Source organism: Cantharellus anzutake (genome assembly GCF_015039405.1).
Source record: "Cantharellus anzutake strain C23 chromosome Unknown EI90scaffold_33, whole genome shotgun sequence".
Classification (NCBI taxonomy): Eukaryota; Fungi; Basidiomycota; class Agaricomycetes; order Cantharellales; family Hydnaceae; genus Cantharellus; species Cantharellus anzutake.
Window position 1 is genome coordinate 582038 of NW_024066983.1, and position 19905 is coordinate 601942.

General features: G+C 50.6%; 4 protein-coding genes and 1 non-coding gene across 5 annotated transcripts; 2 read left to right on the top strand and 3 right to left on the bottom strand.

Annotated features, from left to right (window-relative positions):
- Nucleotides 1-325: 325 nt before the first annotated feature.
- Nucleotides 326-670, bottom strand: EI90DRAFT_3125662 (uncharacterized protein; the record flags this gene model as incomplete). The annotated part of the gene is made up of 2 exons (XM_039063857.1): nucleotides 326-554; nucleotides 609-670. The coding sequence occupies 2 exons, from the start codon at nucleotides 668-670 to the stop codon at nucleotides 326-328; spliced, it is 291 nt and encodes a 96-aa protein (XP_038914599.1).
- A 758-nt stretch (nucleotides 671-1428) lies between these two features.
- EI90DRAFT_3125663 (uncharacterized protein) lies at nucleotides 1429-2623 on the bottom strand (the record flags this gene model as incomplete). The annotated part of the gene is made up of 5 exons (XM_039063858.1): nucleotides 1429-1497; nucleotides 1560-1772; nucleotides 1823-2109; nucleotides 2182-2541; nucleotides 2599-2623. 5 exons carry the CDS (start codon nucleotides 2621-2623, stop codon nucleotides 1429-1431), a joined length of 954 nt encoding a protein of 317 aa, XP_038914600.1.
- A 10719-nt stretch (nucleotides 2624-13342) lies between these two features.
- On the top strand, nucleotides 13343-14559 carry EI90DRAFT_3146100 (pyrroline-5-carboxylate reductase; the record flags this gene model as incomplete). The annotated part of the gene is made up of 6 exons (XM_039065375.1): nucleotides 13343-13367; nucleotides 13420-13732; nucleotides 13788-13956; nucleotides 14004-14250; nucleotides 14303-14374; nucleotides 14432-14559. The coding sequence occupies 6 exons, from the start codon at nucleotides 13343-13345 to the stop codon at nucleotides 14557-14559; spliced, it is 954 nt and encodes a 317-aa protein (XP_038914601.1).
- Nucleotides 14560-16070: 1511 nt separating this feature from the next.
- On the bottom strand, nucleotides 16071-16144 carry EI90DRAFT_t147. The gene has a single exon. It is a non-coding gene; the product is annotated as a tRNA-Ala (tRNA).
- Nucleotides 16145-16699: 555 nt separating this feature from the next.
- On the top strand, nucleotides 16700-17966 carry EI90DRAFT_3125667 (uncharacterized protein; the record flags this gene model as incomplete). The annotated part of the gene is made up of 5 exons (XM_039063859.1): nucleotides 16700-17016; nucleotides 17077-17206; nucleotides 17256-17324; nucleotides 17378-17563; nucleotides 17631-17966. The coding sequence occupies 5 exons, from the start codon at nucleotides 16700-16702 to the stop codon at nucleotides 17964-17966; spliced, it is 1038 nt and encodes a 345-aa protein (XP_038914602.1).
- Between the last annotated feature and the right edge of the window lie 1939 nt (nucleotides 17967-19905).

The following is a 19905-nucleotide window of genomic DNA, read 5'->3' on the forward strand; positions in this document are numbered from 1 at the left end:
GACTCAGTTGCACCCTCTGCCCTCTGAAATATCGGGGCTGCGTCAAGTATGAGGTGCAACGTTCACGAATGAGTCGTTGAAGCCGAAACCCCGTTTTGCTGCGATTGTCATCCCCACCCTTAACGGGCTGTTACGCCAGAGCAGCGGACCTTAACGGTCGCTGACGGCGAGTCACGGTAACGTTTTCCCACGCCCTGACACATTTGGGGCATGTGAGCCTCAACAGCTAAACTGGCAAGACTGACCAGTTTCAATCAATCTTGGGTCAGTTTAGGATTTCAGTTTAGACACCTGTTTAGACCAATCTTGCCTACCATGAAACCCCCTATTGACTGAAGAGCAGTCCATCTGGATTGAAATCTGAGTCATTCTCGAGTTCGTCTAGCCAGTGCTCAACAGTGGGGAATGCTGAAGGGGGTGGAGTAAGGTCCTCACTGCTTTGTGGAGCTAACTGCGATAATCCTGTTTGCCAGTGATAATCTCCATAGGTATGGGAGTGGGCATCAGCACTATAACCACCTGGGAATGGGTAGTGATGAGGGAGGAAAGCAGTCCTTGGATCTGGAAAGGGGTATGGATAGTGATATGGTGGAGGATATGCAACGTACATTGTAGGCCACATAGAGGGACCAACTGGAATGGGACCGCTTTGGAGAGGAGCATTCGGCATGAGAACCATTTCCGGTCCACCATTCGCAGGGGATGGCTGTCAGGGCACACCCCACCTGACCCCGTGCCACGCCACCCTACTCCGCTTCCCCGCTATCACTTCCTGTTTCTTCTTGTCCCTTTCCTTCTTTCTTTCTATTTCCATTCCACGGTCGACTTCCCCTTCTCTATGTATCACTACACACCTAACCCCGCTCCCCCGATCGCCACACCCGCCGCACGCATTCCTGCTCACAGAGCGGCACACCTCCGGGATCTCCCACAGAGATACCCAGGGAAGTGCGGCTGTAGGTGGAGATGACGTGGCTCCTCCCACGTGACCCCAACCACATGTATATAATAGTGCCTGGGTGTCAGGGCCCGGCCTCGGACTCGGAGGCTCCCTGACCTCATCCCCCATCTAACCTGTCCTCACACTATGCGGGGCATGAGATGAGAAGAAGGGTAAAGGTCTCATCTCCCCGCATGGTTGCTATATAAAGGAATGGGTCACATGCCCACAACTATACAGCTCCTAGAGTTGTGTAGTGTGACCCGGAGGGAACATCCAGGTGGCAGTGCCCAGTAAGCGTGGGAACGTTCTGGGCGAGTTGCTCGCCCAGAACTGTGGCTGTGACCCGTGGGAACATTCTGGGTGAGCTGCTCGCTCAGAAAGTTCCCACGCTATCCCGTGCGTGCGGATACACAACACAGAAAGGTAACAACAAGGCAACAATGAAGGAATGGAAGGAAGGGATTGGTTGGGGAGTCTGGGGCACCCTAGGGCAGGGTGCTGAACCCTGACACTGGGGTGGGAACAGAAGAAGCAGCGTTCTTCTCAACTTCCCACTTCAGACTAAGTGGTCAGGGACGCTCACCCTGCAATGGGACCGCCACTACACATAGCTGACATCTGTCCCATCAAGTCCCTCACGCCAGGACCTCGCTGCTTTCAGAGCTGTCCCTGACAATGGCAAAGTTTGGGGTGGTAGAGCTGGCTGAGAAGTGGATTTTGTCTTGCCATCATTCTTCTTTCCACCAGGTGGAGGGGGGACTTCAGCACCAGCAACACTTTCTCTGACAAGATACATTGGCGGTTCTTCAAATGAGGCAATGCCATTATCCTGACACAAGTTAGCAAAGGATCATTAGTCATGGAAGGAAATGCGCATACAACTGACTGGGCCCAGCGCTTAATGGCAGACTTGTTCAAGATAACGTGATTGCCCACATAGCCAGGGGTTGATAATACACAACAGTGCGACTTATGTGATTCGCAGAAATCATTCATCTGCCTTAGCTTCTCTTCAATATCACGGACTGGTAGTTTGGGGATTTTGCATTGCTTGGGTTCGGAATCATTATCAGAATTTGAAGGGGATGACAAGTCTGGCTTATATGACTCAAGTTTTGCCTTCTTCGACTTCTGCTTGCCATGGGGTATTTCATCTTTCAGAGAGGCTGTTGAACAAAAGATACAGTTAATGTTGATCGGCCCAGAAACTTCACAATCCAATTAACATACCAAATTACTGATAAGAATTGTGACAGACGGTTCCTTCTTCCCCTTCACTTTTTCGGTCACATCACTGATCATCATCTCATAATCAGTTTTGTTGTCAACTGCCACTGGGTCCTGATTCTTTGGTGCTGAGTACATTTTCCATGCAAATTCATGCTTGAAAGTATGCATCTCTGAGAAACCTGAGACTTCAACGATTGCTGTGTGCCACTCTCTATATTCCTCGGTACTTGGCATTCTGCAAGATTTGTACTTGCCGCCGATGTTGACCATGTAAGTGATCCCAAAGGCCTCAGGCCCTTCAGAATCAACACAAAAGATCTCATGTTGCAGCACCTGGTTTGGTGGGGATGGTGCTGGTTTGGATACGTCTAAACACCAAACCCAGTAAGCACCAATTTGGTTATGGAGATTTGACATTTACTTACCATTCATCCTTAATGAATTTGACATGCCAACAAGCTGTGGTGGACTGTCAGGGCACACCCACCTGACCCAGTTCCACCTGGGCCCACCCGGGCCCACCTCACCCGCTCACCCGCTCACCCGCTCACCCGCTCACCCGCTCACCCGCTCCCCGCTACCCATCCTTCCTCCTCCCTCCTTCCTCCCTCTTCCCCTTCCTCCCTTTCTTTTCCCTCTTTTCTCTTTCTCCTTTATTTCATTCTCCCTTTCTGTTTATTCTTTCTATTTACATGGACCACCTTCCCTTGTATCATTGTACTGTTGACCTGTCCGGCTCGGACACCCCAGACAACTTCCCGCTACACCCAGCACGCACACCTGCAGCAGATGCCCTCGGGATCCCCCGTGGGGATACCCGGATGGCTGCAGCTCTCTCCGTAGATGATATGGCACTCGTCATGTGACCCAAGCCGCATGTACATAAATGTACCTGAAGTGGGAACTGAAGAAGTAACCTTCTTCTCACATTTTCCACTTCAGGTAAGTAGTGTAGTTCTTCCTTTTAATAACAATTCACGTTTTCCACTTCAGTCTAAGTGGCCAGGGACTACAGTCCCAGATTGGGCCTGTCAGTACACGCGCCCGCTTCATCCCCCGAGAGGGTCCCTCTGCCGGGCGCTACAGCCGGGCCCCCTCCACCCCAGATGCATCCCTGACAGCAGAAGAAGGTTTCAACCTCGTCTCCCCTGCCTCCCCTATCTCCCCTGCCTCCCCTATCTCCCCTGCCTCCCCAGCCATGGTGTCAGAAGAGCAGTATGAGGAGCTGCTAGCTCGCTTCCAAGAGCTCCAAGCCATTGTGGAGAGCCAGGCCTGCAACCATCCCCCACCCCCACCTGCTCCAGCACCCACACCCGCACCAGCCCCTGCACCCGCTCCCGCGCCCAGACCCAAACCACCCAAGGTCGCCCCCTCACTCCCTTCTCAGGAGCCAGCAAGGACCTCGACCGCTTCAAGGCCGAGTGCGGGATTTACTTCCATGTTTGCGCAGCTGAATTCCCCACCGCCCTCTCCCAAATTCTTTTCGTGCTGTCCTACATGAAAGGAGGACCCGCAGGGGCATGGGCAACACAACGCACGATCACGTTGCTGACAGCCAGATCCCCCTCCCTCACCATGGACGAGTTCAACACTGAACTCGATGCCATGTTCCAGGACCCGAACCGGGAGGCCACAGCCAGACAGAAGCTGGCAGCCATCCGACAGGGAAGCGACTCTGTGGACAAGGTTATCCAAGAGTTCGAGATACTAGCACCTGCCTCGAGGCTGGGCGATGTGGGACTGGTTGACCGTTTCGAGCAGGCCATCAACTCCCGCCTCCAGGAGAGCATATACCGGCTCCGCCCCATGCCCACTACTTGGGCAGAGTGGAAACGCGAGGCCACCCTCCTTGACAACCAGTGGCAACGCTTCCAAGCCACCCAACCACGTGCGTTTCCACCCAAACCCCTGCTCCTGTTGTTGTGGGGACAAGTCCGTGCAGGTCAAACCAACCCTTATCACGCATTTCACCCCCTACTGCATCAGGGACTAGGATTGGTGAGTCGTGGTAATAGTAGGAGTTGTAGAGACTGTGGAGGTGGTTCTGACGAGTCCAAGATCGTCGGATTTGGTGTAGTGGTTGAGGAGATTTGACCTTTTCTTTATTTTCCTTACTATTTTCATTCATTCACGCATGTGACTTTCCTTTTATATTTGTATCGGACTCTTCCGTGACAACTGTACAGACAGTTAGTTAGAGGTTAGACAGAGTATCAGCACCGTACTCGCAGGACCCACACCCACCTGAGAGATAGAGAGAGACCTACCCCCCCTAGACCTGAGCCATGAGTCTAGATTGATAGACCCGTTACACCGTCAACCTGACCCCTGTCGACCACGACCCCACCTCACACACGACCCACACCCACGCCCCCTCGACCCGCACCCGCACCTCCACCTCCTACCCCAGCAGCCCACCCCACAACAGGAGCGGGCCCACAGCCAATGGATCTTGACCGCTCAAGAACTGACCAGAGGCGGTGTTACAACTGTAACACCCTGGGGCACATCCAACGAGACTGCCCACACCCCAAGGTCCACCGGGCACGACGCCTCCACCCTGAAGACCTTCGGGCGCTGATGGAAGGGCTGAAAAGGCAGTTGACTGAAGGACCAGAGGCAGAGGAAGCAGAGCCGGAAACAGAGACTCAGGGGGATTTTCAGGAAGGCGACCGGTGAGGGATGCATCCTGGCTGCCCGTAGAGGATAGCTCATGTAAATACCGCAGTGTGCATAAGTCAGTGCCAATGCCAAAACTTCACCGAGTTATCGCAAAGAAAAAGAGGAAAACTGCATCCTCAACCCATGAGAGTAGAAGGACCACAGAGGGAATGCCCAAAGTGGCAGTATCCCCGCCCGCTATCTACGTTCTTTCCAAGCAATCCCCCAGGTCCCTTAACCTCACGGTCAAACTGACCACCCTAACCTCACTCGTGTCAGTGTCTGTATCGGCCTTCCTGGACTCAGGAGCCACCAGGAACTTCGTGAGCCCCGAATTCGTCTGGAAGCACAAGCTCGAGACAACCCCACTCCCGCAACCTATCCCCATCCGTAACGTCAACGGGACCCTGAACGAGAATGGAGCCATAACTGAGGAGCTGGAAGCCCTCCTGACGTTCAGGCAGCACACAGAGCGAGCCCGCTTCGCGGTCGCAAACCTCAGGCGGCAATCCCTCATCATTGGTCACTCATGGCTGCTACACCACAACCCAGAGGTAGACTGGGCACGGCAGAAGGTCGTCATGTCTCGCTGCCCATCCTCCTGCAGACAGCCACAAGCACGAGAGGACCAAGACCCTGCCCTAGAGCCTGGGGACGGGATCTACACTGCAATCATCCCCCCAGGCTGGGGACATGACCTAGGAGCCACCACAACCCCCTCTCAGCGGATGGCCCAGGAGGCCCGCAACCCGGGCGCAGAACCTGCATCGTTTGAGACGCTAGTGCCAGAGCACTACCAGGACTTCCGGGACATATTCTCGAAGGAAGCTTTCGACCAGCTTCCCCCCGGAAGCCCTGGGACCACACTATAGACCTGGTACCAGATGCCAAGCTGCCCAGGGGAAAGACCTTCCCCCTCTCGTGGCCGGAACAGAAAGAGCTGGACGAGTTCCTGCATGAGAACTTGCAGAACAGGTGCATATGACCGTCCAAGTCCCCAATGGGGGCACCAGTCTTCTTTGTCAAAAAGAAAGACGGGTCACTACGCCTAGTACAGGACTACCGGAAGCTGAACGAGATTACCATAAAGAACTCGTACCCACTCCCGCTGATCTCAGACGTCCTCGCCCACCTCTGGAGTGCCAAGTACTTCTCCGCCCTGGACCTACGCTGGGGGTTCAACAACGTCCGGATCAAGGATGGGGACAAGTGGAAGGCAGCGTTCGCAACCAACCGAGGGCTGTTCGAGCCCATGGTAATGTTCTTCAGGCTGTGTAACTCCCCTGCGACCTTCCAAACGATGATGAACGATATCCTCAGGGACTTCATCGACCGGGAGGTCATCATTTGCTACATGGACAATATCCTTATCTTCACAGCTACCTTAGAGGAGCACCGGAAGGTCGTCCGGGAGGTCCTGGAAATGCTATGAAAGAGGAGGCTGTTCCTGAAGCCGGAGAAGTGCAAATTCGAGTGGACCCGGATCGAGTACCTCGGCCTCGTCATCTCAGAGGGTAGCGTTGCGATGGACCCCATAAAGATCCGTGGAGTCCTTGACTGGCCCACCCCAACCAAGGTGAAGGAGGTGCAGTCCTTCCTGGGGTTCGTAAATTTCTACCACCGGTTCATCAAGGACTTCTCTGAAAAGGCATGCCCACTCCACAAGCTGACCCGGAAGACCCAGGCTTGGAACTGGGGCACGGACGAAGACAATGCCTTCCGCACCCTTAAGGAAGCTGTCACCACCGCCCCAGTCCTCTCCTTCCCCACTGACTCGGGCCGCTTCAGGCTCGAGTGTGACGCCTCCAATTTCGCAACCGGTGCAGTCCTCTCCCAGCTCCAACCCGATGGGGAGTTCCACCCGGTGGCGTTCATGTCCAAGAGTTTCACGGACGTGGAGCGTAACTACGAGGTGTACGACAAGGAGATGCTTGCGATCGTCCGAGCTCTCGAAGAGTGGCGACACTTCCTAGAAGGTGCTGAGGAGAAAGTCGAGGTCTATACCGACCACCGTAACCTGGGGTACTTCCGGATGGCCCAGAGGCTGAATCGATGCCAGGCTAGGTGGTCCCTCTTCCTCTCTCGTTTCCACTTTACCCTTGTCCACCGTCCTGGGAAGCTCATGGGAAAACCGGATGCACTCTCCCGTCGTGCTGACCACCTGAAAGGGAAGGACGACAACGAAGGGCTAACCCTCCTCCAACCAGCCTGGTTTGAGGCTTGTGCAACAGAGGGAATCTCGGTAGAAGGAGAAGAGGCAGGAATTCTAGAGCGGATATGCAAAGCAAAAGACCACGATGAGAAAGTGGTAAAGGCAATGTGAGAGCTGGGAGAAGGGACGCTAAGGTCGGACGAATGGGAGAGGCAGGGTGAACTAGTTCTATACCGGGGGAGGGTGTACGTCCCTAAAGACCCCCAACTCCTCCATGATCTTGTGTGGCTACACCACGATGCACGGGCGACGGGACACCCAGGGCAGTGGAAAACCCTGGAACTTGTCTCCCGTGACTACTGGTGGCCCCGGATGGCAGAGTATGTCAGGTGGTACATACATGGGTGTGACACCTGCAACCGCGTCAAATCTTTCCCCTCACGAAAAGTTGGGAAGCTCACCCCAAACAAGGTCCCCACCCGTCGCTGGCAAGTGATCTCAGTAGATATGGTGGGAGAGCTCCCAGAGTCCAAAGGCTATAATGCCATCCTTGTCATATCCATTCCTGGCCATCGACTTCCGGCCCCTCCGATCCCTCCGGTCTACCTCTGCTCCTTCTTTACTAAGCTCGGAGCTCCCGTATTCCGCAACCCTCTCGGTAACCCTCAATGGTCACCACCCCCTCCTTTCAATTTATTACCTATGCCTCCCTAAGTATGGAGCCCCGAAGACTTCCGGACAGCTCCGACGTCCACTAGCGCACTCCCGCCTCCGCTGGGCAATACACTTGCCTGCCCTGCAGAGCCCACCTTCGGGCCTATCCCTCCTTTCCGTTTCTGGGTTATCGCCCACCTTTCCGTTAACCCCGCGACCCGACTTGTCAGTAATATTCAGTCGGCTAATGTTTAACCCTGTTAGCTCCGCTCCGTTCGGCTCTGCCATTTGCAGACCCGTCTTCGCTGTAACCATATATATATCCAACTTGTACATAGGTTACACTTCAGTAATAAAATCGACTAGAGTTACCCCCCTTCAGTTCTGGTTGCCAGTTAGTAAGTTAGGGCATGGACGTGTTACTAGGCACAGCGCTCTTGGCATAAGTCGCTGAGGCCGAAGCCCTCCACCATGGAGACTTTCCTTCATCTCGAACCTGGTCTCTGACAATCCTGGTAGTAGTAGACTGCCTGTCCAAGCATATCCACACAGTCCCCACCGTGATGACCGTAGACTCGGAGGGTATCACATGGCTCTTTCTAGAGCACATCTGGAGGCACCACGGGCTCCCAGAGGAGATCCTCAGCGACAGAGGGAGCACCTGTCAGGGACACGTCCGGGGTAGAGGAGGCCTGGGTGAGACGCCCGACACTAGAAGTCTCGTGGGGTGTGGAGCAGGCGTGTGTACTGGCGGGCCCGGCTCAGGAGACAGTCCCTGGCCACTCAGACTGAAGTGGAAAAGGATGAGAAGAAGGCTACTTCTTCGGTTCCCACTTCAGGTATGTTTATATACATGCGGCTTGGGTCACATGACGGGTGCCACATCATCCTTGCATACAGCTGTAGTCACCCGGGTGTCCCCGAGGGTGTCCGCTGTGAATGTGCAAGCTGGACGTAGCGGGGGTTGCCTGGGGCGCCCGGGCTGGTCGTGTCGTGAGCATGCTGTGGGTGGGTCAATGGTACATTGATACAAGGAAAGGTCATCCGTGTAGAATAAAGAGAAAATAAAGAGAAAGTGAAATACATGAAGAGGAAGTGAAATGGAGAAAGAGAGAAAGAGGAAGGAGGGAGGAGGTAGGAGGAGGCTGGGTGGCGGGGTACCCGGTGAAGTGGGGCCGGGTGGGGCCGGGTCAGGGGGGTGTGCCCTGACAGCGCCTTCGTCTCCCGCTTCTCGAAAGAGCTCGCAGACCTTCTAGGCGTCAAACTGACCCCTTCAACACCCTACCACCCCCAGACGGACGGACAGACTGAGCAGGTCAACCAAGAGATCGAAGCTTATCTCCGGGTGTTCGTCAACCATCGACAAGACGACTGGGCCAACTGGCTTCCGCTGGCAGAATTCTCCTACAACAACCACATCCACTCATCCACCCACCGAACTCCTTTCGAACTCGACACCGGCCAACACCCCAGGATGGGGACAGAGCCCACACGCACGTCCGAGGTGGAAGCTGCTGATGCGTTCTCATCGAGGATGATGAAAATGCAAGAGGAGGCAAAGGCCGCAATGGAACACACAGCAGACGAGATGGCCCGTTACTACGGCCGAGACCGCGAAACAGCCCCAAAGTACCAAGAAGGCGACCGAGTCTGGCTCAGTGTGCAAAACTACACGACTGACCGCCCAACCAAAAAGTTGGACCACAAATGGCTCGGCCCCTTCAAGATCGTCAAAGTCGTCTCCCCCGCTGCCGTCAAACTCCAACTTACCGCACGCCAGAAGGGAATCCACCCAGTTGTATCCATAACGAACGTCAGACCACACCGCCCGGACGATATCCCAGAATGACCCACTGACCCCCACCCAGGTCCGGAACTTGTAGACGGAGAAGAAGAGTACGAGGTCGAGAAGGTATTGGACTTTAAGTGGCTACACCGGAAACTCTGGTATCTGGTAAAGTTCGTTGGTTGGCCAAGCTCAGAGAACCAATGGCTCCAACGGGACCACTTAGCCCATGCCCCTGACCGGATCAAGGAATTCCACAGGATGCACCCCCAAGCCCCAGGGAGAGAAAGAGAGAACCATCTGGCCGCTTCGAGGCGAAGCGGCTTAAGGAGGGGGTGATGTCAGGGCACACCTGCCTGACCCGGTTCCACCCAGGCCCACCTGGGCCCACCTCACCCACTCACCCGCTCCCCACTACCCATCCTTCCTCCTCCCTCCTTCCTCCCTCTTCCCCTTCCTCCCTTTCCTCCCTTTTCCCTCTTTTCTCTTTCTCCTCTATTTCATTCTCCCTTTCTGTTTATTCTTTCTATTTACACAGACCACCTTCCCTTGTATCATTGTACTGTTGACCCATCCGGCTTGGACACCCCGGACGACTTCCCGCTATGCCCAGCATGCGCACCTGCAGCGGATGCCCTCGGGATCCCCCGCGGGGATACCCAGATGGCTGCGGCTCTCTCTGTAGATGACGTGGCACTCATCATGTGACCCAAGCCGCATGTACATAAATGTACCTGAAGTGGGAACTGAAGAAGTAACCTTCTTCTCACGTTTTCCACTTCAGGTAAGTAGTGTAGTTCTTCCTTTTAATAACAATTCACGTTTTCCACCTCAGTCTAAGTGGCCAGGGACTACAGTCCCAGATCGGGCCTGTCAGTACGCGCGCCCGCTTCATCCCCCGAGAGGGTCCCTCTGCTGGGCGCTACAGCCGGGCCCCCTCCACCCCAGACGCGTCCCTGACATGGACCCTCTTCCTCCACAGTGTCTAAGTCTAGAGTGGCAGCATAGTTTTGTGATTCCGTGATGCTGTTAGACACTGGTCCGGGGTCGGCACCGAGGGTCGCCGTTGCGGGCCGCTATAGGCCGCGATGGCCACGATGCCTCGAACAAGGCCCGAGGGTAGGGCATTCGGCCTCAGCAACTCTAAAGGGAGTGCTGTACCCCCTAGCTGTCTCTTGGCCCTCATTTCAGACTCACTGGGGTCGCCTTGTTGGGGTCAGGACTTAGGGGTCATGGTCACATCGATATTAGAGCTAAGGTACAATAAAGTATCATACAGGATATATATAGGAGGAAGAAATGAATGGAAGCGGACCCGGGCCGGAGGCCGAAGGGTCCGGAAGCAAACAAGAATAAGGAGTGGGGTTGGCCGCATAGCGGCCGGCAATGACCGAGGGTCAAAACAAACAATAACAGATAAATAAAGGAAAGAGCGTAGGGCTGCGATAGCAGCGATGGTATTGTAGCAGCGCTGGACTCGGAGTTGGGCCAGAGTCAGGCGTGGGGATGATAGCGGCCCTGTAGGGGCCAAGTGGGCGGGGTAGGGGAGTCGCACTGGGCACGGTGCTGGAGGCGGACTCAGGGTGGGGAGGTTGGTGTAGCAGCGGGGGAGTCGGCCAAGTGTAGGGGAGCCTAGGGGCAAGCAGGGGAGTGAGCAGGGAGTCCTCAGGGAGGATAGGGCTGAGGTCGGGGCTCGCGCTCATGCTCGCATAGCAGGAACGGGCTCGGGCAGCATCAGGACGGGCCGGGAACGGGCCGGAATGCACGGCCATGACAGATGCCATCAGGCAATGTTCCTGGTTGCACAGTAGCAGCAGCAGCTACTAGTGCATGTAATCCACTCAGGTCAGCAGGATTTTGAGCAGGATTTGGCAGTGGTGACACAGAAGGAGGGTGGGAAGGTGGTTGTCATCGTGGATGCAGATTTCGGTGGGGGTCCAAAGGAGAAGCCATCTCCAGGGATTCTGGCTGAATTTTCTTCTGTGCTGAGTGCAAGGCCTCTACCCTTGGTCCCTGTGCATTCACCCGCTTGCTTCCCCTTTTCATTGTGCATGGAATATGAAGTGCAAATGGAAGAATAAATGGAAAACAAATTGCATGTCTCCGGAAGAAGCCGTTGGTTTGGCCCCAGGAAGAGCAGGCATGGAAAAGGATTGGCATGGAATATAATGCTCCATAAGGGAGAGGTACTGAGGCGAATGGAGAGGAAAAGATGGTGGTGATGTAAGCTCAGGTTGAGAATGGGGGATTGCGTAAAGGAAGGGTTGATGGACATGCATGGAAATACAATTTTTTTCAAAGACTCCTATCAATTAGACAAAAGAGAGATCCCAGGCCACATCCAAGAACTCCTTTCCACCAGACTTTCACCGCACCACACCCTGCTGTCGAGGAAGACAGTGCCAAGCCACATTGAGCACAGTCTTGAACACGCAGCCTAATTAAAAAATGAAAAGAAATCCTATCAGTTAGAAAAAATAATGGGTCCGAGATAAATGCCAGAAGAACTCACCACCTGACTTTCGCTGCGCTGCACCCTGCCATTGTTGAGGAAATTGGGGGGGACGGTATCAAGCTACATTGAGCACTGTCATGAACCCGCAGCCTAATTAAAAAATGAAAAAAATCCTATCGGTTAGAAAAAAAAATGGGTCCAAGACATATAGTGTTGGAATAACCATCAGGGATGGAGTAACCTCCCTGGCATAACGGGTGAGTAGTGTATGGATGCACGCTAGAGGTCCTGGGTTCGATACCAGGCTTGTCCATTTTATGTCATTTGTCCAGTCACCTGGTTTACCTCAGTTGAATTCATGACATAAGTCTATAGCGCTAGCAGTGTTGAATTTCTTCATATAGAAGAACTACTCACTGCACGACTTTTATCCCATTTCACTCAGCAGTTGTTAAGAAAAGTGGGGGGGACTGTGTGAGTCACCACGATGGCACACAACCTTATTAAGAAACGAAAAAAGGCCTATCGGTTAGAAAAAAAAATGGGTTTGAGATATTTACAAGAACTACCTACTGCCTAATTTTCATCCCTTTCCATCCAGCTGTTGTTGAGAAAAATGTGACAAACGTGAATTTATAAAAAACGAGAATTAGGATTATCGGTGGTAAAGTACTGTGGTATAACGACCATTAGTTCATTCCCACGGCCTCCGGGAGTTGCCGGTGGTGTCGAATCAATTCAATCATGTTCATTTTCAATTCAATCCAAAATCTTCATGCAACATGCGACGAACTTATGGTCATTATAGGACAGTAATCTGTAGGAGTAAAATACATGCCTTTTAAAAGAAACCGCAAGTCCCTAGCTCATCTGGTTGCAGAGATATGAGCTATTCTTTGTCAGGCTTGCTTTCATGCCAACAAGCGAGTGCGGAACCGAAATTTGTCACGTGGACTATTGAATGGAAAACGGCAGTAGTGGGTATACCCGACCCTCCGCGGTCACGGGAGCCCCACACGGAGCAATATTAATACATTTGCCAGTGCGGAAACGCATTTCCCCATGGTGGCAATTCTCCTCCACAACAGGCACATGACTCTCGTGTACTAGAAGGCCTCGCCCTTCCTCACAAACTTCAGGCATACCTGCCTGCGAAAGCTATCGAAGGTTCCACCAAAAAAAAAAAGAAATCCAAACGAGTCGGCATTCCATTAACAAAACGCTCCGGACCCCATAATTGATCTTCCCCTGTGCCATGATTGATTCTCATTGGATACAGCCCAATTAACAAGATGCTTGATTGTGGACAACCACGAAGTATGGCTGAATTTAACAATTTACATATCTAAATATGAGCCTTCATTGCGAAGGTCATTCCTTTGTTTCCGTATATTTGTACCGGAGATCTCTGCCCCGTAGCTACCAATGGAAGTACACAGCCACACCATTGACCGATCGTCAATGGGCTATAAGCTTTGCCTACTCGGTATGCATAGCTAGCTCGTATTATTAGCGCCTAGTGATACTCCTGATGGTAGGATGCGGAACGATGGGAATTGCGATCACCTCTGGCTTGATTTCAAGCCTGGAGACGCGATGGAACAGTCCCGTTCAAACTTTTGGTGATCATCCTCCATCATCCGGTACATCCACTCCTGTCCCTTCATACATGATGGGTGTATCGGAAGATGCACTTCCGTCAAAATTTTTGGCCACCGTAAGTCGTAAGGAAAGTGCCAAGAAATTACGCAAGTTGTTCTCGGAGTCATTCGGGGAACTGGCAAACCTCGTAGACATTTTCGTTGGAGAAAACGTTGCAGCAGTGCGAGATAGTGATGTAGTGCTGGTCTGGTGTGCATTCTCTTTTCCCCTTTAACTACCTTAGCGATGCTCAAACTGGCTGGAGTTGTAAACCTCAACTGGCCGAAGCAATACTCACAGAGGAAGGGATGCGAGAGGCCATCCGAGGGAAACTCGTCATTAGTATCATGGCTGGGGTCACTATTAACCAGCTAAGTGAGTGGTTAGACCCTAGTGTTAGAGTTATTCGTGCCATGCCGAATACGCCATCGAAAGCGAGTGCTCTTGATCCTCATCTAATGGCGTAGCTGATAATGTACAGATTCGCGAAGGAATGACTATCGTATCAACACTTCCTTCAGCCTGCGAAGCGAACGAGCGTGAAATTATTCTTGCCATCTTTTCCTCCATTGGTCGATGCCGTTTCCTTGATGAGAAACACTTTGATGCATGTACGGCGTTGTGCGGATCTGGACCAGCATTTGTCTCAATCGTGCTTGAGGCTCTGGCGGATGGGGGTGTGATGATGGGATTACCTAGAGTCGAGGCGTTGGAGCTAGCGGCTCAAAGTAAGCAGCCAGATTCGTAACGTCAATCTGTTGATGGCACGATTTCCACCAGCCGTACAGGGAACTGCTCGCATGGTGTTACAGACAGGCATTCATCCGGCAGCGCTAAAAGATTCCGTCACGAGTAAGCTGGTTATTTTTCCCTGAGAATTCAACATTGGTGGCTGATGATCCGCTTCAGCACCAGGTGGATGTACGATTGCTGGATTGCTATCTCTGGAAGATGGCAGAGTACGGTCCACTTTTGCTCGAGCCATTCAGGTGGCAACTATCAAAGCTCATGAGCTTGGACAGCCCACGAAGCATTAGGAGCAGCTATTTTCTTTTAATCACCAAACAAAGGTGTGTTGTGGTTGAATTCATGCATTATAATGTGCCACAGACAAGATTAAAAAAGAATCCATTATAACTGGTGGACGCCGCCTGTCGCGGCGGAGTGTTTAGGACCGTGTTTCGGCGTTTGGATTTGTGCTGCGTGCTTGTTTCTTATTGTCCCACTCAGCACAATGTACTCCAATTTTTTTGACATGGATACCTCCCCTCGACGAGATTAATCATATTCGGACAAACCCCGATCATATGGCATACGAGAAGCAGGCAATCAAAGTCAAGCCAGGCAGATCACTGTCCTTTTTTTACAATAATGAAACCAGAAGTGCAGGAAATTGTAGGCGAATTCCTTGGTTTACGGACTTTCGGACGCTCAAACCTGTTGGAGGTGGGCGGATTATCCGTGTCCTCATCAGCCGCCATATCTTCATTGCGACGGAAAAACGGGTCCCATTTAGAATGGAGTCCTTGCAACTCGTCGTCACCGGCTCGTTTTGGACAGGACGGTGTTGTCCTCTAACAGACGGGTGGACCCACAATTTGCAAAGCAAATTTGGAAACTACGAATTTCGCCTCGTGCGGTATTTCGAGTGCGGGTGCTGAATGTGATGGTATTACTCTCCGCGCTGATGCCTGAGTGTCATAAGCGCAAAGTGGCGGTCCCGACGACCGCAACACCAGCCCTGAAGAGAAGCTAGAGTTCATCGTGCAGAATGTTGTTCCCATGTTTTCAATGTCCATAAAATATTGGAATTCTTTCTGTACAACTGCTGATGGTATCAGCTGTGATCACAATTGGAAGCGCTTGTGGTGCGGTCGCTTCCCGACGGTTCTAGAGAAAGGAGCCCATGTGGATCGAAGACACCGAGTCCGTAAGAAGTAGATAGAAACACCGGCATCGGCATCGGCATCAACATGGGTCATTTGCCGACCCCCATAGATTTTCAGTCCCCGACATCACTCTTCACCAGCTATGTCACCTTTAAGCTTCATATTCCTTCGTGCTGCTTGAAAAACTCATTGGGGACATCTCTGGATCCCTAGATATTTGGATGTGGATCAACAACGCACCGTAACGTTGGCAGAGGCCAGATGCCAGCATCGATTCGCAGTTATCAACTCCGCTCTTTGCACAGTACCAACAGTGCCCACTTTCTTGTGAACTGCTCGAAAACGCGTCGAAACCGAAATCGAATTAGCCAAATCCTGGGTACGTGACATCCTCAGAGTGGCAGTAGTTCCATTGAGAAGGAAGCTGGTGCTTCTGCAACGCGATCGACGTATTCGGAAGTGGAAAAAGGAACTTGGCAGTCTCTGGCTCTGCCTAGGCTTCTGCGACTGCATCTTCACAGAGAACCGGTTCGAACCGGGAACCGAACCGCAGCAGAACCGAACCAGGTTTGGTCAGCCGGGATTGTCCCGTTTGATGGGAACTCATGTGGTCATATGTGTTGGAATTTGCACGTGGTCTTTTAGGGAAACCTAAAAGTTGGACATACTGGGAATCAAACTCCAGTCTTCTGGATCGCGAACTCAGCGTGCACAGCCATTACACCATACACCCTGTTAGGCTGAAGTGGTTATTTCAACAATATGATGTATTGGTGATGGGGTATGAATGTGCTTACAGCGAAAACCGGTTTATCAGGGAAAAGTTGTGCAAGTGAGAACCCTGTTCACTCCGAAAATAGCAAAAAGGGGATAGACTTGCATAAGCATGGTAATTATGTACTCCCCCACTGTTGAGTTCCTAACAAGGGAATCGCTCGCTTCCTGTCAAGAACGCATATGAGAGGCAGCAGCTGGCTAAACTCGGTACTGAGGCATGATGGCAGACTAGGGGGCTCTGGGAGCTCCGGGGGCTTCATAGAGCATCAATAATATGTGAGGGTGTGTGCCATCTTGAATGTTATGCAAGTACTAGCCAGTGACTTGCCTGATCTCGAAAATCCCAGAATGGTCTAAGTGTTTGAGAGATGATGGCAGACAGGCAGCAATGGCCATGAATTGGAAAATCAAATAGAAGATAATTGAAAGCCTGTCTTGAAACTCACCCCTCCCCCTCCAAATCTTTCCCCTCTTTGTCGCTGACATGCTCACTAACTTTCAGCTAGAAAAGATGCCCACACACTGTGTAGGCAGCCAACCTGCTACAGAGGAAGATGCCAACAGCGAGTACAGTGAACAATTCAAGCCAATATGCGTTACAGTTGCGCTTTTGGTGCCAAAGAAGGGCAAGAATGGGAAGGACAAGAAACCCGACACCGTCCAGAAGCAGTTTCAACTTGATGTCCTTGGGAGCAATAGGGAAATTGAGCCTTCCATTTTTTGGGGGGCTGCTCTCGGGGCATTGGGTCCCGGTTATTCCACAGTGTATGTGCTGGGAAATGGCACTGGCAAATGGCCCATCTTCAAATGGCACAAAGAAGGTGCAGCGTATGTACTACAGTCCCTTTTTCATTCATCCTTCAGGCTTTGACTAATCCTCATCTTCAGTGCGAGCAAGCGACTCCTAATTGAGACAAATGTGGAATTTTCGTCAATGATTCAGGCCATTCGCAGCCAGATGCTGCTTGGTATCACCATAGAGGTCAACTTGGATGACTTTCAAGCAATGCTGCAGCCAGTAAGATGCATTTATTATAGAAAAAGTTGTTTATTGACTGCAAATACAGACTCCCAGTACTACGAATGCACATCGGCATGCGAGTTATGAGCCACCTGGTTATGGCAATGTGGCTAAAGTGAGTTTTATTTCAGATCTGTCATTTTTATGGTTGTACATTCCAGAAACCAGGCACCCAGCATCGCAAATCTTACCCCATTGGAGGCAGAACACGCTGCAAAAGTGGTTCAACTTCAAGAGCAGTGGGCATGCATTGATCCTCACCATACTAATGGACAATACTGCTTCGTCTGTAAAGCTGGTGACCTGTGCATACCATTGTCTCCACATGCTCTGAAGCACTGGGCATCTAGTTGGGTGAGTTTCGAAATCAAGTTGGCAGACAATATTAGTATGTGACAATCATGGCAATTTTGCATGGCAGATTGAGGGCACAGCATCATTGAACAGTCCCCCTAATAGTCATTATTTTGATTTGACTACCCATCACCATTCCAAATCCCAGTCCCACACCCCCGGAAATCCACCAGCTAACAATCAGCTTGAAACTCTCATGACACTTGCCCTTGTGGCAGTGGTCTCCACTTTGAACCCGAAAGCATCAGCGTTGCTTGTTCCTCCAACACATGTTGACAAAGTGCCATTGCCCAAAAAGCAAATTACAACGATCCAACCCCTGGGTAGCCCCCAGAAGACAAAGCTGATCCTCGGACACTCATCAATTCAAGAGTTTGTCACCTGGTGTGATGTGTTATGTTGAAGGAGAGAACGAAGGAAGGTCAGTTGGGAGGTTCAAACGAGACCACCACCAAGCTGTTCCCTGGTTCTTTAGTTAGGATGGGGAAGTGTACTAGTATTATTTGTTGTAAATATAGTACCAATCCGAGTGTTTTGGCTAATTCTATTGTTATGGGTTAATCTAAAGTTTCTGGGAATTGACTTACAGATAAACTGAGCCCTGCAGAGCTGTTCCTTTATTGAAATTTCTTGATTTGTCTAGGTGTAATTCTGTGTAGTGTTGTTCAATTTGGAATTTAACTTGAATTAAATCTTCTGCTTGGTGAAGTTTCAAAGATTCTACTCAGTTAATGGATTTGGATTGTGTCTGGAGTGTCCCCTGAGTTTGTTTTATTTTTGTCTTATTTTATTGCTTGTTTTAACAGTAGCAAAATAACTGTTTTGTGTTTACACTTTGAAATCTGGAGTGTTAACCAGCTCTCCTGTTGAAATATCTACTTAATATTTCTCTCCCTAATTGCTGCCTTTTACTACAGTGGCAATCTTAACTGTATATCACTTTTTCACACTGGAGTGACAACCAGAAATGCTTGAGAAAAATAATACTCTATTTTCTTACTGCTCTGAGGGGGGCAAAAAGTTGCAGAAAGGGTCTCCCTTTTATACTCCTTGGGTTGCCTTCCTTTTTCACGCTCTACCTCATATTTACAGGATTTATTTACAGTGTATTTTTCTCAAACTGAATAAAAAATGAAATTTTCACACTATAGTTCTACTGCACTTTGCTGCGCTGAACTGCGGCTCTACTGCAGTCAGACTGCACCTAGAATCCTTATTGTCCTTCCTCGCCTAAGCTATTTTAATGGTTAATTAGAACTTGACTGCACTGCATTTGTCACAGTTCCCTATTTCAAATTCCTCATATTTACCATTAAATTTTGCTATGACTCGGTGATTCTGAATTCAAACTTCGCATTACTATGCATACGGCTGCACTGAGACCTTCAGCTGATTTATTCCATTTTTATTCAGCGACATTTAGTTAAAATGAGACTTGAAATGGTAAATGAGTGAATTATTCAGGTTTAAAACTGAAAGAAAAAGTTGCTAGTAGTCAAGAATTACTCAAACGAATGTATTATAGCTCTCCACTTCATTAGAATATCGTTCCCTAAAATTCCTGCCATGGTCCATCATAGTTTAGTGGTTTTTGTGGATTTCGTTCATATTCCCTGATTCCCCTTTGTATTATCACATCCTAATCCTCCATATGTATTGTTTGTTGTTATAGTAGGTCGTCCTCGAAGTTTCATATTTTTATGTATTTTATTTAGGGCTCTGGACCTCTTGAAGCTGTCTTCCTGCGCGTTTTCAGGTTTCTAACTTCATGTCCTTGTATCTCATCCATTTCTGGATAGTTTTTCACGTTCTTGGTATCATAAATTTTCATTTATTCCCACCTTTCCAATGGTACTAAAGTTGTGTTCTATTTCCTGGTATTCGTCGAGTTAGCAAAGGTTCGCACGCACATTCGGTAATCATGTGCATCATTCCTGTAGTCATTTGTATGTGGGCACCATTTCTGTTTAATTGTTCGGGATTTATGGTATGCGCAGGTGTTTGTATTCTTCATATGGGCTTCCGTGATTTATTTCAGATTTTTCCCTAATAATCTAAGGTTGTTTTGCACTTTCCGTGGTTTGTTTTGACCAGGCTCTTCCTTATTTGGATGGAAATTGGTCTTCGTGACCTGCCGAAGTGTGGATCTCGGTTCCGACAGCTGGTTCCCTTCGCATTGCCACCCTCACATGTCATTAAACATGATGTGGATTTCTATATTCCCATCATTGGTATAACTTTACAACGGCTGGACCGTTTGGGCTGAAAATTTGCATAACTATAGTTTCCTATTTTTCATAACTTCTGTGTAAATCTCGTTGTATGTTTTAATTATGGATCCT